Source organism: Necator americanus, chromosome II (genome assembly GCF_031761385.1).
Source record: "Necator americanus strain Aroian chromosome II, whole genome shotgun sequence".
Lineage (NCBI taxonomy): Eukaryota > Metazoa > Nematoda > Chromadorea > Rhabditida > Ancylostomatidae > Necator > Necator americanus.
The window spans coordinates 2,805,252-2,820,460 of NC_087372.1; the positions used below are offsets into that span (position 1 = coordinate 2,805,252).

Genomic DNA, 15,209 nt, shown 5'->3' on the forward strand with positions numbered 1-15,209 from the left:
CAAAATAGATTTGGATGATTGTACATACAGAATTATACAAATATGTAAATGCATTAACCATAATACTCGGTGTTTCTTGTCATCTTCCTAACATTTACGGTTCCTGTCACTACATTATCGATTAGTATGTTGATTTTAACAAAGTGACTTGAACTTTGATCTATGGTCTACTGATTTCATAACTTATGCAGCTTAAAAATCTATTTTAATGTTTACTTATTACAAGAGGGCTTTGTAGTTGTATAGGCTATCTTTTTTTCCCGTTAAATTCATTCCCCTCGAATAGTGTTCAGATAAAAATTCACTGATTTCTCATTGTATAAACATTGTATTGTAGCTGGGATAACTTGGAAATATTCGATTTTCGTAGTTTTCGTCGTTTTATTGTGTCGTTGATAGTGCTCCTTATCCTCTGAGGAATTCAGAGCACAAATTGTTCTCCATGAAAATGTTAGTCGTTTACGTCCATAGCCGGTCGCTTGGGTTCGCCGCCCTGCTCGGTCATTTGCTGTTAGCGAGGTACGTTTAACAAATAATATTGAAATTTCGCTTTCCTCTCTATTTCTGTGAAATCTGGCCCTAGACCGTCTCATACTGCTTAGTGTTTGATGAATACGCGTTGCTGGTGCAGTGGTGACACATAACTATTGATTGGTTTCTTGCAGATACCGTTAAGTTGTAAAATAAGCATACTTACTGCTAAGTTAGTTAGAAACAACTTTGTCACAGTTTCTCATTCGTGACACCTACATTATTTCTTTCTTATGTACCCAAATTAATTTGTGCTACAACACAAATTATGGTTGTCGATCCTGCTGAGATCCTCGTTAGGGCAACAAAAATCTTTATTAGAAAAGCTCCTACATATGCTTAAAAGGATAGCGGGATTTATTTCACTTTTTCTCACTCTGCAACAGTCGAAAAATCAGACAAATGATTATTTTCAAGAGAATAAATCTGGTTACTTACCGTGGTGCTACGTGAGGTGTAGGTCTCACTAATGACAGTTTTTGAAACAATCGTTCCGCCAGACATTCTCTCCTTATCGGCTGCCTGAAAATGGATGAAAGAAATGAAAGAGATGAAAGGGGACAGATCAAATGACAAAAGTAGTGGCATAGTCCAATACTAAGGGGTTTTCCTCATAAAACAAAAGAAATTCATTGTTAAGCAGAAAATTTTGCGACTGATTGACAAGAACAGATTCCACTCTTTGGCTAGTAGCCAAATTTCAAATGATTTAATTCAATTTGTGAGTTCTTAACTCACCGCACGAGCTGAAGCAGTAGGTGATGGCTGAAACGTAGAAGTTTTTAGAGCATTTGGACAGTAAAGGCATGCTTGTGTGAAGTTAATCGACTATTTATTCAAAACAATATTGTTGAGTAGTTCAATTCCTTCATCCATACTTACCTGACCACTATTCACTGCTGAATTTTGTGCGGATGAGTTTGCTTTTTCTAGTGATACTGAAAAAGTGTACTAGAGAATTATTATTAAAACAAGTGGATCACTACTTCCACTCCGGCTTCTGTCAGGGCAAATGTAACATTTAGGAGTCAGGTTGCTTCCGCTCGAAATAAGAACGCAGGGCCTTACTCACTATAGTTCTTTTGAGAAAGCCACGGTTAATCACAAGTTCACTTCCACTATTAAAACAAGAAAGCGGGGAGATACACAAAAACAGTGATGTTGATGAATATCGATCGACGGATTTACATCGTATCTTTTCTTTTCCATTTTTCGACGCATTTCAAAAATATCACCACAGTAGAAAGATGCGATCTTAAGACTTTAAAACTTTCTTAAGACCACGTTTGGCGTGGACAAAGATTTTGATTTATGGTGTGAGCGACTTATAAAGTGAAGTGTTTTAGTGTGTTTCTTAGTTTCTGCGCAGTTCAAAGAAGTTTTTGGTGATTTTAAACTTTATGCACAACGTTATGCCCAACAATTTATGAGCCAGACTGATGCTTAGAGAATATTCTGCAACGTAGACACGGCCAACTAATGAATACGGAGAAGGAGTGACAAGGAAATGTTGCTCTGAGAAGGTGAACACCTAAGTGGCCATCGTTTGCTAGTAGTCATAGTTAGCTAAGAACTCACCGACGCAAATACGAGGAGGTGGTTGTGTTTGACCCGGGCTTGGCTGAAAAGGAGCAGATACAGTTGAGGTATTTGCATAAAATCACGCGTTTGTAACGTGTCCTCATGAAGCGAGGAACAGATACTTAAAGAAAAGTAGTAATATTTTGAAGTTGTTCATTTAATAAGTGAAGACTAATTGGTTCAGAACTCTAAGCTGTTAATTAGATTTTAGTTTTTATGCTTTTGCTAACTGACAGTTTGAATTGAATTGCACTTTTAAGAAAAGCATCTTACCTTGATCGTTTGATATGGAGGTGGTGCTGAAATCGCCATAGGCAGTACAGGGTTAGTGGCTTCCTGAATATTGAATAAATATTGAATATTCCTGATTTGAGAGCTTCGTCACAGTGACTGCACCAACCAGTTCTTTTTCCTTCTTCTTTTTCCTAGCTTCTTTCATTGCCTCTTTATTCACTTCGACATCTACCATCATTAATTTCGATGGCAAGTTATAGTTGCTGCGATGTTTACTAAAAATTAGCATGCTCCATCTAGATTTTATCATTTTCCAATAGATAGATCGAATATTTTATACACTATTGATTGACGCACAAATTCCAAAACTTGCCATGCAAGTGATGCCTTCTTCTTCTTCTTGATTTCTTTTTTCGGTTTGTCCTTTGGCTGGATGACAATAGCGGAAGGAGTATCCTTCTGTGATCGTATCAATTGACTACGTATCAATTCTATTATTCAATAACGATTCATAGAACCTTGGACGATGTTTGGATTCCCATGATTAAGCGGACAACATGCGCGATTACCATAAGCAGCACTATGATGAGGGTGACCTAGAATTCTTTATCAAAGCAACAGAGAAACAATATCAGTGACGTCAACGCACATTCTGGTAGAACCGATTCGATTTGTGGTGCGTTGGAATGTGGCGTAAACGATTACGTAGAAAGTTGTACGATATCCAATGGCGTTTTTTTAAAAATGTTTCTATATGACGACACATGATGATTCGTACTTTTGGATATTACTGTAGTGCGTCCAACACGGACACACATAATTACGAAATCCACAGAGATCGTGGATTTCTAACTGGACTGTACTTGCTGTGTATTTGCAGATTAGGTTTCCTAACCATCGACTGTCGAGCAGCTAATAAGCTTTGTTTTACATTATTCGTATCACCATAGAAGATATAGTAAGGACAAAACGACATGGTGCACGTACGCAATTGCGTAAGGGGCATCTCTCGACCCCCTTCGGTGGAGCGTAGCGGCTAGAACTGTGGTGAAACCCTTGCTGGGACCAACCATCGCCACAGTTTGCGACGGCCCCACCTCGCTTCCAACTGCTTCTACCACCCCGTCGTTTCGAACGCGTAATGCGCCGCAATTACATTCGTGATTCATGCCGTTTAGACCCGACTATAGTGTGGTTGTTCTGGGTATTTCCTCATTTTGTACAGAGGTACGGATTTTTTTCTAGTTTTTCTTTTGGATACCCCCAAACCACTCCACGGATCTGAGGTGGTGCGGGTTTCAGGTGGGTTATGTCTCTGTGGGATCGTAGATTGTGGAGAAGAGGGTAATTCCCTCCATTTCTTCCTAATTGCCGTAAAAAAACGGCGCGGAAGATGCGGCGTATGCACAAGGCTGGCGCGCTCCAATAGAACTCGTTGTAGAAAATGGCGCCCCAAAACGCCTGAAGCCGTATCTTCCGGGCCGTTTTTTACATTAGGTTTGATTAGGAAGAAATGGACGGGATCACCTCTCTCCATAATCTACGGTCCCGTATACGAACACTCCACCTGAAATCCGTACCACCTCAGATTCGTGGGGTGATACCTTTAAGGACACCTGTTTACTGAACTGCACCGTGTTTCATGTCTTTCCGACCATACTATACCTAGAGCGTGACACACTGTGGCAGCTGCTGCGCTAGTAATTGCGCTGTAGAGATACGGGTTGAGACTGGGCCCTCACTGGCTCTGCATTCGGAGTGCAATGCCGCCTCGATGACAATCGCCAGCTTCATTGTGGTACTTCGCTTACGCAACTGCAGCGGTCTTCAGCTCTTTTTGACTTCCGGGCAGATGTTGCTGACCACTCACTAAGAAAACCTCTAGGAAATGGAAATGGTGACTCCACAAACATCGTATCCTTCTCTCCGCTGAATTATAGTGGTCTTGTAACCATGCATTTCCTCATTTTTGCTAAACCGGTTGTGCTCGGAGAAAAAAAAAACTCCTTAAGCTCGGTCCTTCCTAGTTCATACTTTTTGCGGATGTTTAGCGGAGTTAGCTTCTTCTGGCAAACCACTAAACTTCTGTAAACATTTGTAATGACAAAGATGATGTTTTCGGCATGGCTGTATGCTGTTCATCTGTTCCCTATTTCCCTGAAATTCAAGGAAAAAACTAATTCTACAAGCACTTACCGAAACGAAGACCGTTATGTGACTGATATGACTCGGCATATTCTTAATGATATTGCTCGATTCAGGGCTAATTCTCGATCCTTCCCTGGGACAAATAATGTTGCTGAGCTCGCTTAATTATTTGTACGTTTTAAAGATTATTTCCTCCATAAACTCACTCAGGTTGATCCATTCTGTGAATACGGTATAAGACGCACAAAAAACCGCTCGGTACTGAGAAACTGAGAAATAAAGACACACCTTCAAATGAATCAATAATCCTCACTGATATTGGTGAGCTTGTTTTGATAGCTAACCACTAGTCAATATCATTTCGTGGCAACATGAAAGTGCAGAACATAAATACATCGAAGTCTGAGGAGCACCTCAGAATAACAACTTGCCGATGAAGAAAAGTTGTCAGAGTGAACTCGGAAAGGTCTGCGCGGTTCACGGATGACCAGCGAAAAATATGTGCATCCGGGAGTAGTTGACAATTTTTTTTCGAGAGTAATTGATCTTTCGATAATGGTAGGTCAGAAGGAAGAAGAAGCGCCAGTCGAGTAGAGAAAAAGAGGTCCGATGATGCAGACGGGTCGCTCCACCGCGAGTGAACCAATTCCGCGTCGACTATGAACGAGCATGAATAATGTGTGTACTAATATCACACAAAAATTCCTTCACAATTTATCCCTCAACTTATGTCTTCTTTTTTCGAGCCTAGTTAGCTAGTTTTATCGTGATTCAGGACAAGAGATATAGTCGGGTGAAGTGGACATCAAGCTCAGTGCGTTGCGTAAGCGGCTGCGGTCGAAGCTGAGCGGTTGCAGTCAAGGTGGGACCCTCGATAGCTTCACTTTCCGTTCCCGTTGGAGTAACTCGCCACCCTCCCCTGTCCGCGCCCGGTGTTTGAAAACGAGGAAAACACAATTTTAACTTCAAAATGCGTGATTAAACAGTACAAAGTTGTATGAAAAATTCCAAATTTCTTTGCGTAGATTTGAAATGGAAGCATTGGTGTTAGTGTCGGCACTAACAAATCCATCGTTTGAACAAAAAAAAAAGCATTTTCCGTTTTTTCTTTATTGAAAAATCCTGATATTTTACAACAATTATAACAAGCAATTAATCAACTATGTATTCTCCGTCATTGTTTACGACCTGCTCCCACCTCTCGACCAACTTGTTAATACCGTTTTGCCAAAAACCGCCGGGCCTGGACTCGAAGAAGTTGTTGAGCCAATTTTCGAGGTCCTCGTTGTTGTCGAAGGTAACACCTCGCATTTGGTTCGACAGCGAGCGGAAAAGGTGATAATCTGTTGGCGTAAGGTCCGGAGAGTACGGTGGGTGCTGAAGGACTTCCCAATCGAGCTCTTGGAGGGCGGCTTTGACGATGTTTGCTGTGTGAGGCCGTGCGTTGTCGTGGTGTGGTACCCAAGCTCCGAGTTTTTCGGCAAATCCCATCGAGTGAAGATGGTTCAAAATTGTCTTTTGGTCGCAGTACATCTTCTCGGCCAATTCCCGACTTGATCGACGGCCGTCTTCCTTCAAAAGCGCTTTGAGACTATCCTCGTCGAAGTCAGAAGGTCAACCAGAGCGGAGAGAGTCGTCCAGGTCGAAATTGCCATTTTTGAATTTGGCAAACCAATTTCGAGCAGTCCTCGCAGTTATAGCATCCTCTCCATGCACGGCGCAAATATCCCGAGCAGCTTCGGTGGCTTTTTGACCTCGGCGAAAGGCGAAGTAAAGAAGGTGTCGAAAATGTTGTTTTTTACCGCCTGGAATGTCCATTTCAGAGGCCTGAAATTAAGGCAACATTTAGTTATCGAAAAAATGGTTACAACAGGTTTGTAGAGCAGAAAAACCTCTTTAAAATGGTATATTACGATTGGCCTTACGACAAAAGAATCGCTGTAAACAAACGATCGATTAAAACGGAAAGAACTTATTCCTCAACCTAATAAATAATAAGAGCACGCTCTCAAATCGTGTAATGGCGTATTTGGTCTTCGTCCCCGGGGATGTGATAAGAGAGATTTTCAATACTCTAAAAAATATTTCACAGAAATAAAACTAGCTCAAATTTTGCTAAAATGATAGACATTCTCGTTTTTCCTCAATCAGTCCAGCCATATGCTGGAATGAGCACTTGGACTTCTACTGCGTTCGTGGTTCTTTTCCATATGGTAGTCACAGTGCGCTGTGTGTGACGACGTTGTTGACAAGTCACAAATATCCTTCTGCTACAGTCATAGGTACGAAAATTCAAGATGTGGGACATCATCTAGTCATCGTAGGAATAGTTTTTCCAACCGGGACCGCTCCAGGAAACCGATCGTCACTGCTTCAATGGCAACTCATCGTTTCCTTGTGGTTCCCTCTTTGATATATCGTTATTGAGATCTTCTTATTGTCTAATTTTGTTTAGTTTCCCTGATTGATCTAATCATTTTCACACGAATTGCTATGTAATTAAATATATTTCTATAATATATTATATATTTCTATAATGTATATATTTCACTATATTATATATATATATTTTAAGTTATATTTTGTTATATATAATATGATGTATAATCAGTGAATGAACACCCAGTATCCGCTTTGCGATTCGTTGCTACTGTAGCAACGGCGGATGGATTTATGTTGGTCTGTAATCGAAAACTAGTCGTAGATGATCAACTGCAGTGAAACAAAAAATGCGTTGTAACTACCATTACTCGTAAATATAAAACATAAACATACAACTCGTAAACATCCACTAAAGCTGGAGAAGCTCTGGCGTTCGTTCCGTATATTATATGTGACTATATTTTATATGTTTTAAATTATATTTTATTATATATGAGGACCGATTGGAGAAAAAACGAGAAAGTCTATCATTTTGCAGGAATTTATTTTGCTTTCGTGGGACATTTTGTGTACAGTTCTGAGGATAATCCTCCTAATCCCATCCCCATCACAAGCAGACCAAATACGTCCTTGATCCATCGGAGTAGGAGATACTATTAGGGTTGAACTTCACAAACATACATATGCTGTAGTAGGGAGACTGTAAATTGTACTCAGCGTAGATAAGGAGTAGCATGTAGTCAAATGTTTTGCCTCATAAATCCATATTTTAGGAAAAAAAATACCAAAAATGAATAATATATACCCCGATGATTCTTACACTCCAGGAAGCGTAATACTGTGTGGCCGGGAAGATAAGAATTTCGAATGAATGTTTTTTCTTCTTCTTCAATTGATAAGGTTTGAAAAATAGACTAAAAGTAAAAGAAAAAGTTCAAAAGAAAAATTATTATCATGCAAACTTTTTTTCTCTATTTGTTCAAGTAACTTAAAAAATCCCTGGAATTAGTTCATTGTTCCATTTTGTGAGTTACTTTTGGACATTGCTCATTCTACATGTTTCAAAATTTAGAAAGTTAAGAAAATTAAAAGTTTTGATTTTTTTCCTCGAAATCATTTTTATTGTGTTATTGTCCTTAGCGATATTTCTTCTTTTCGAATGAAACTTGAGGAATAGCTTAGGAAATTGCATTCAACAATGGGTAAATGGTGTAGCGATAGGAATGGGTCCCATTTCATTAAAATCAGCTTTCCGAGCAATTCTTCTTCCATCAAGCACACTCGTTACGAAGTTATCGTCACTCCAACTTAGTTCAGTGAATTGGTTCCCATCGTCGAAACTCAACTAACATTAGAGGTTAATTTCTTCTTTACGTCCATATCCGTACAGATTCTAAGGACCAGCTTGGATATAGTTTTATAGCTAATAAATCCATACCGTACGTGATTGGTGGATATAAGACCACACCTGTTATTTTTTTTTCCCTTCGGTTTAACGAAGTAGGTGAGGCAAACGGAAATTCCAGTGAATTGTTTATTTTTCCCCTTGCACAGAGTTACAACACTCATTTCAGTGTCACTTATTTTTGTTTGCGACATATCTCGGATATTTTTTGCTTTATTTTTAATGGTATGATTAAATATAAAAGCAAAAACATTGGTGTTTCTATCTGACTCTCCCCACCTTCCAGGCGACACTTCCGACATTTCCGTTTTTCACGGCATTTCCGTGTTGTTAACCTAGGACGCAGCACTAGACGTCAACTGTTTCAGTTTCAAATGGAAAAATCTGAAAGTAATTACATTTTTATGAATTTATTACTGAACCACAAGTATAGTGAAGTGGCAGGTTTTCTTGTCAACATAAATAATTTATTTACATTAAAAGTGGAACAAAGAAGGAAAAACAATAAGACTGTTAATTTTAAAAAAGAATCGACAAGAAAAAAAAACGAAGTGTCTTCACACTGCTATCAATCTCCAATAAATGTTTGATGTCTAGATTGTCTAGATTGTGACGGTAACCATTGAAATCGTCCCGAACTAATTTTTGAAAGTATAAAATTGCGATAATCTTTTAGAAATACTATAATTATGATTGGATCAAAGACTGGGAATAAGGCGAGAAGTATGCCGATAACTATAGTCTCTGTTGCAGTTGACGATGTATCGGTGAATAACATCACATACATAAGACAGACCGGGGCTTGCATGAGTATTGCAGGACAAGCAGTCTGGAATAGTGGATTTATAGATTTTTGCGCTCCATTTGATTTTGATCAATCAATCCGACTATTGTTGTAGGTGTCATTCTTTTGAATGATTCGACTCGTCTGTAAGGTATTTTCACGTTTTAGCGAACTAATTTAATGCGTTTGACTTGTGGCGCAAGTTAGCGGAGGCGCAGAAGTTCACGCCCTGGTTGTCCACATGACCCAAGACCACTAAAGCTGTCAGCCGACTGTCTTGAGTCCTAATGGGAAGGAAGAAAAGATATGAAGATGACCGTACGTTGGTCGGTAGCTATGGGCCTGAGCTGTTTCGCCTAGTGGTGACGTTGGTTGTTCAAAAAATGAGAACTCGTTTCATTCTTAGGAGGAGTTATCATTGATAAGTACAAGCTGAAGAAGGGGAAACAGAACGAAATTCACTTCTTGCCACTTGCGAGCTTCAGTTGTTAACGGATACATGTTTGGGATTTTATGGATGAACTAATGGATACGGCAGAGTTCTTCCAAGTTTTGATGTTTTACGGGGGCAGGAGTAGCGCAGTCGGTAAGAAGTTCCGCTGTGTACACGATCGGTCAGAGGTTCGAATTAGCCGTGGTGCTCACCAAGCCCTTCATCCTTCCGGGGTCGATAAATTGGTACCAGACCTGTATTGGAGGATAAAAGCACTGACTTGACATATCGGCTAAGCCCCGCAAGTCATTGTATAGGCGAGTTACACGTTCGTAAACCTTAAACGATTCCGAATTGAAGTGAACGTGGAGGCGCATCCCAAGCGGATTGATTAACGCCAGAAACTTTCTCCTTTTATCCTTTTGGTGTTTTACGAATACTGATCCAGAGCTTCGTGTTGCAGAAGGGACGAGTTTTTATTGATCTAGTTAGGATTCGTCTAAAACCAGTTGAAAGAAACTATGATAGTCGGGGAAATTCATCGTTTTTATCGCAGAACTGCTCAACATGAAAAGTGTTTGTATCCTCTAGGGCGCAAAGTTACGGCAGATAATCAAGCATTCCGCTATTTTGGACGAGTTAGCGCGAAGAATGAAACTTGGAATCTCTTAACAACTTTTCCACAAATGAACTTGACCGGTTGAAAAATGTTATAGGATGTTTCAGAAAGAAAAACTCCGCTAAAGAGCTGACAGTCTATGTTTTTATGCTAATTCACACAAAAGTAGGTCAGTATCTTTTTGTGTTCTTTAAAAACTTACCTGCAACAACAATAATAAGAACATTTGTCCATGATACTTTTTTACATGTTTACTGATCGAAGATTTCTTTAATGTATATGTGATTTTTGCTGCGCAAAAACAGTTAACAAGAAGCAATACAAACAGAATACTCCCATTTTCGTATAGAATAAATAACGCCATTTTTCCAATATTTGCCTGAAAAATAAGGAAGTGAGTGTTGCTTCAAGCTATTTGCGACCAGTTTGGACATACGTTGATTTTGTAGCCTGCGAACCCGGCTTCGTCGAGGCTCACACCTGATATCTCCAAAGCTGTTGAATTGATAGAAGCATAAAATGATGGTTCCCGAAAGTTCCCGCACATAACTGCAGCAAACCAGTTTAAGAATAGCAGAATGTTGATAGATATAATCAGAATCAAGGTAATCTTCTTTTTATAGATGTCAGTGATTTCAGTTCTAAACAGAAACAATACAATAACTGTTATACTTAAAAGGACAATGCAAATGTGTGGTTTTGATGCCAAAAACTTTCTTTGTCAATGCCTATGTTCAATTTGGTGACCGCGACGCACTTACCCAAAAGCAGCGCGTCACGCGTTTTACGAAGTACAGAAACCTCAAGGAAAACTGTGAGTGTGTAGTTTATGAAAGCAAGCGTGGCTCCGCTCAGCCTTTTCTAATAATAGTAAAAATGGCGTGGGAACAACATTTAATCCGACGAGGTGCGATGAAACACGTTCCCTTACAAACGCTGCCGTCCCCGCAACTGTCTAAGAAGGAGGAGTCATTGGTTTACCACCGTTAGCACTCGAAAGAGGGGTGCGCACAAGGTGGTGCGTGTCGTTAGGTACAAAAGCTTCCGCGACAACCTATCCTTAGGAGAAACAACTGGCAACGGCTATTGTTAATTGCGCTGCGCAGCAGTTAATAGCGTCGGCAGATCATTGCGCTGCGTTTGCCTCACGTCCCACGCATGACGTCGTCCATCTTCGCCCCTCATCGAACGTTGTCACTGATATTGCATGTGTACAGAGTAGCGATCGTTTACATATAGAGATACATCGAATGATTGCCCAAGAAATGCCACAAATAGAAAATAATATTGTTTTATTTCTGAGTTTTATCGTAAGAGCTGCGGAGGCGGCAAACGCACCCAAATGGGCGGGGAAGAAGGTGTGGCGAGATGCGAGATGTAGCACAAGACAAGCGATCGCAGGCTACTGCGGTAACTGTGATGCTGTCGGGAGTCGCGCGGTGCAATTATAGACGCTCATTAGCTTTCTGGATATGGGACGGCTCATCATACGGATAGGTCTTGACCGTTCCCCTCTCTGGCTGCCTGGATTTTACAAGTGATGCTTGTATGTGTATACTATGAAATACGGGGTCATGTGTGGCGCAGTCGCCAAGAGGTCCGCTGTGACACGCACGGTCGACCCTACGAAGCCGCCTAAGCGCCAACCGAGCCCTTCATCCCTCCGTAGTCGATAACGTGGTACCAAACTGGTCTAGGAGGATAAAAACACTGACTTCATCATACTCTGACCCTTACAAATCAACACATGTATAGGCCAACACACGTTCGAAAACCTCAATGATTACCACTTGCAGAAAACGGAAACGCGGTAGTGCATTCCAACTGAATCGATACGCCAAAGACTTTTATGAAATACGACTGCATAAGGTGGGGAACAGTTAGTTTTAAACCGGTTACTCTTCTGAAGTTTTCTACGATAGGGAGAAAGTGAAGGAGATTCGGGCTCAATGATACTGTAGACGTGCTATGAATACAAAGTCATATAGTGTGTGTATTTTTTACCTGCATAGATGGATGTAACGATATATAAAGCTGTTGGTGATTATCAGTAACGATACAACAAATAACGTGGCAAAGGATATTAGAGCGATTTCACCGAACGGTTTCCTATACAGTATTCCAGTGGCCATGAAGATGAAAGTAGAGTCTTTGGTGATTACGATCTAAAATCATTCATCAATAAGGATCAATAACCAGTTTTCCTCTTCTTAAAAACAATGGGTATAATATAATTACCAATTAAGTCGTCGACAATTTTTAATCTTCCAGCGATCAACGCTGAACAAATTAAATTTGTGGCTGACCAGGTTTGCACAACGTTGCTCGTTAAGTTCAGGGTAGATCAGATTGTGATAAGTATCAACTCGGATCTTTTACATCCGTTTAATTTAAAACAGCTGGCGTCTGTATTTATATCTCGGCTCGTTCAATAAAATCAGAATCACTGTTTGTTTCAAATGTTTTGCAAAAAAAAATAAACAAAAGAATTAGTTCATTAGACTTATTGACTCGATTCTTTCTTCGGTTTAGTTTTATTCCATTACAAGACCGAAACAATGCGTGAGCAAGAAGGATTTTTTAAAGGCGACGTATCACGATAAACTGACAATGTTGAGGGCTTTGTTTGTAAAAAATATAGAGTTCGTAGTGTTTGTTACGAGTTAGCACGTGGTCCCCTTCAATTTCAGTTCAGTTCCCTCTAGTCATTCTGTAAAACGGTGTTTGTTCCCACGAAGTTTCATACGGCAAAAATTCACTTGGGTAGTTGCAGATAGCGTTAGTTCACTCGAATTTTATGAAACCACCTGCTTTACACTCCGCTTGGCAGACAACTTCACATTTCTAATTGTGCGGCCTAAATTCGACTTATCTGCTTTGTCGACGGTCCAGCCGTCTGCCCGGTAAACTGAACTGGCTTCACGAGAAGAATTTCACTACTGCTCAATTTGCAAAGAACAATCAAAAAGATGCTAGCTCTTAGTGGGAGGAAAAATAACTCAAAATACAGATAGAAGCTCTTTATCCTTCTTTAATTCCCTTTTGATAACACTACAGTACTGCAGTTTTGTAGTATTTCTCAAAACAGTTCATAAAACAAGTAAATTCGTATCGAATTTGTGAATACGCTGTTCATTGTCCCTGAGTTGTTGAAAAAATTAAAATGAAAAAATCAAACAAAAAAATTGAAATTTGAACAAAAAAGAAATAACAAAAAAACAACAAAAACAAAACAAACAAAAAAAGCTTTACCGGTGTGAGAAATAGGCAGCAAACTGCTAATAAAGTGTCCTGTATTGCCGATATTAGAAAGAAATAACGATATCCGCGTACTCTTTTCAACGGACATTGAAAATAGATAAGAAATAGAAAAGCGTTCACTATTATTGCAATAATACTGATTATCTCAGCGGCAGTAGTAAACGATTCAACCATATTTGCCCGCTCAGAACAGAAGCATAGCAGCGTAGCAAATTTGCTAGGATCAATGCAATAGGATAGAAGCGTGTATAGTTGTAGTAAACTCCACTATGATCAGGGTTCCGGTTAGACGTTTCTCGCAGAAAATCCTGTAAATGAGCTAGATTGTTGTAGTAAAGTGAGAGTGTAAAGTGCATGGCGTTGATCAATCCTTGTGAGAATGTTCCTACACGTTCGACTTTAATTCAGAATCTTTTGAGGTTCATGAGGAAGCAGCTGTGTAGCTAAAAGTTAGTTGGTTAGTTAGATAGTTAAAATGACTTTCCAAGATATGTATCAAGTAAGTGTTTTTATCCTCACAGACAAGTCTGGTACGATTTTATCGATCTCAAAGGGACGGAATGATTGGAATTGGTGCGCCGGCGCCAGATATCCATAAAACGGGGTGCGACGGGTCCACCAGCGTCGAGTTGGTGCGCTGGCGTCGTAGAGATGCGTTAATACAGCTCCGAACTAGCGGTTCTACAATCACAGGCGAACCTCTATCCAAAGACTTTGCGCCATATTCATCCCGGGTGGTGTAGTGGTCTAAGGCGCTGCCTCACACAAGATGTCATGAGTTCTATCTCCTACTGGAGCTAACCAAGCCTTTTATCCCCTGGGACTGGTGAACTGGGAAATGGCGGCAGGGCGGCCGAGGCCCACTCTCCCCCTTGTGGTATCTACATGGCTGACAGCTGCAATACTTCGTATTAGTTAAGTCCTTCCACAAAGGTTTACCGCTTCATAATGGCGTAGAAACTTAAAATTTGAACTATTGCCAAGAACAAATTATTAACTTGGGAAATTTCTAAGCTGTTTTTCTACAGCTAAGAATGTATGCCTTTTTATTATCCTTCAATGGAACACCTTTGCTTCCGAAGGGAATGGAAACTCAAATATGAAGTGTGGAGTACCAAAATGGTCTAAATGACCTCCTGATTACGGATAAAACAAGCGTCTAATTCGTCTAATTTTGAGAAATTAACGAAAATCCAATGGATTCCTCTTTCTTCCACGGAAATGTATCCGCCGGATATGCCAATTGCAGAATTGCGGAGATGTGAAAGTAATTAACGAAGGTTGGGGAAACTTTGCTTATTTTCAGGCCACCCATTTGTCATAACTAAATTCTTGAAGTATATTTGAAATGTTGCTCAATATTATTTTATATTATTTATTATTTATTACTTGTTTATTATTTTATTTATTATGTTTGATATAGCTCAATTGCTTTTGAATGATATTTCAAAATTAAATTTTGCCCACTCCCACGGATTCCGTCGGTTTGTGACGGATTTGCCGGCAACGGATTTTTTTGGGACAGAAGTTAGTACCGGTGTTGTAGGCGTATCAACTAAATCTATTGCATTTTTTAACCATAAAATTAGGTGACCCTAACAGTACATCCATATCGACTCAGGGATTCAGATAAACGGCGAGGCTCAACAAATTTTTGTGTAGAAACACCTGAGAAGGCTTTTTATAAGATTAAATTTAATCATCATCACCCATTCACCTGGGAAAATCCGCAGAAATAGCCAGAAATATTGTTCAAGAACGAGATGAAGAGAGTAAGAAGGAGCAAGTGAAATCGAACATCGAATATAAGCTATGGAAGTCCTTCATCGCT

At 39.9% G+C, this 15,209-nt stretch overlaps 3 protein-coding genes across 5 annotated transcripts; all 3 read right to left on the reverse strand.

Annotated features, from left to right (window-relative positions):
• Positions 1 to 893: 893 nt before the first annotated feature.
• On the reverse strand, positions 894 to 4,714 carry RB195_016700 (uncharacterized protein; the record flags this gene model as incomplete). The annotated part of the gene is made up of 11 exons (XM_064183348.1): positions 894 to 908; positions 970 to 1,053; positions 1,270 to 1,296; positions 1,414 to 1,469; positions 2,110 to 2,152; positions 2,386 to 2,448; positions 2,513 to 2,621; positions 2,720 to 2,805; positions 2,865 to 2,942; positions 4,543 to 4,627; positions 4,701 to 4,714. The coding sequence occupies 11 exons, from the start codon at positions 4,712 to 4,714 to the stop codon at positions 894 to 896; spliced, it is 660 nt and encodes a 219-aa protein (XP_064039229.1).
• Positions 4,715 to 5,646: 932 nt separating this feature from the next.
• RB195_016701 (uncharacterized protein) lies at positions 5,647 to 6,027 on the reverse strand (the record flags this gene model as incomplete). 2 transcript variants are annotated; one of them, XM_064183350.1, is made up of 1 exon in its annotated part: positions 5,647 to 6,027. In XM_064183350.1, one exon carries the CDS (start codon positions 6,025 to 6,027, stop codon positions 5,647 to 5,649), a length of 381 nt encoding a protein of 126 aa, XP_064039230.1. The 2 variants fall into 2 exon arrangements, with proteins under 2 accessions (XP_064039230.1, XP_064039231.1); XM_064183349.1 differs by having other exon boundaries at positions 5,647 to 5,985.
• Positions 6,028 to 6,108: 81 nt separating this feature from the next.
• RB195_016702 (uncharacterized protein) lies at positions 6,109 to 10,664 on the reverse strand (the record flags this gene model as incomplete). Of its 2 annotated transcripts, none has more annotated exons than XM_064183352.1 (3): positions 6,109 to 6,321; positions 8,964 to 9,110; positions 10,320 to 10,343. In XM_064183352.1, 3 exons carry the CDS (start codon positions 10,341 to 10,343, stop codon positions 6,109 to 6,111), a joined length of 384 nt encoding a protein of 127 aa, XP_064039232.1. The 2 variants fall into 2 exon arrangements, with proteins under 2 accessions (XP_064039232.1, XP_064039233.1); XM_064183351.1 differs by lacking the exon at positions 6,109 to 6,321 and adding an exon at positions 10,554 to 10,664 and having other exon boundaries at positions 8,850 to 9,110; positions 10,320 to 10,496.
• Between the last annotated feature and the right edge of the window lie 4,545 nt (positions 10,665 to 15,209).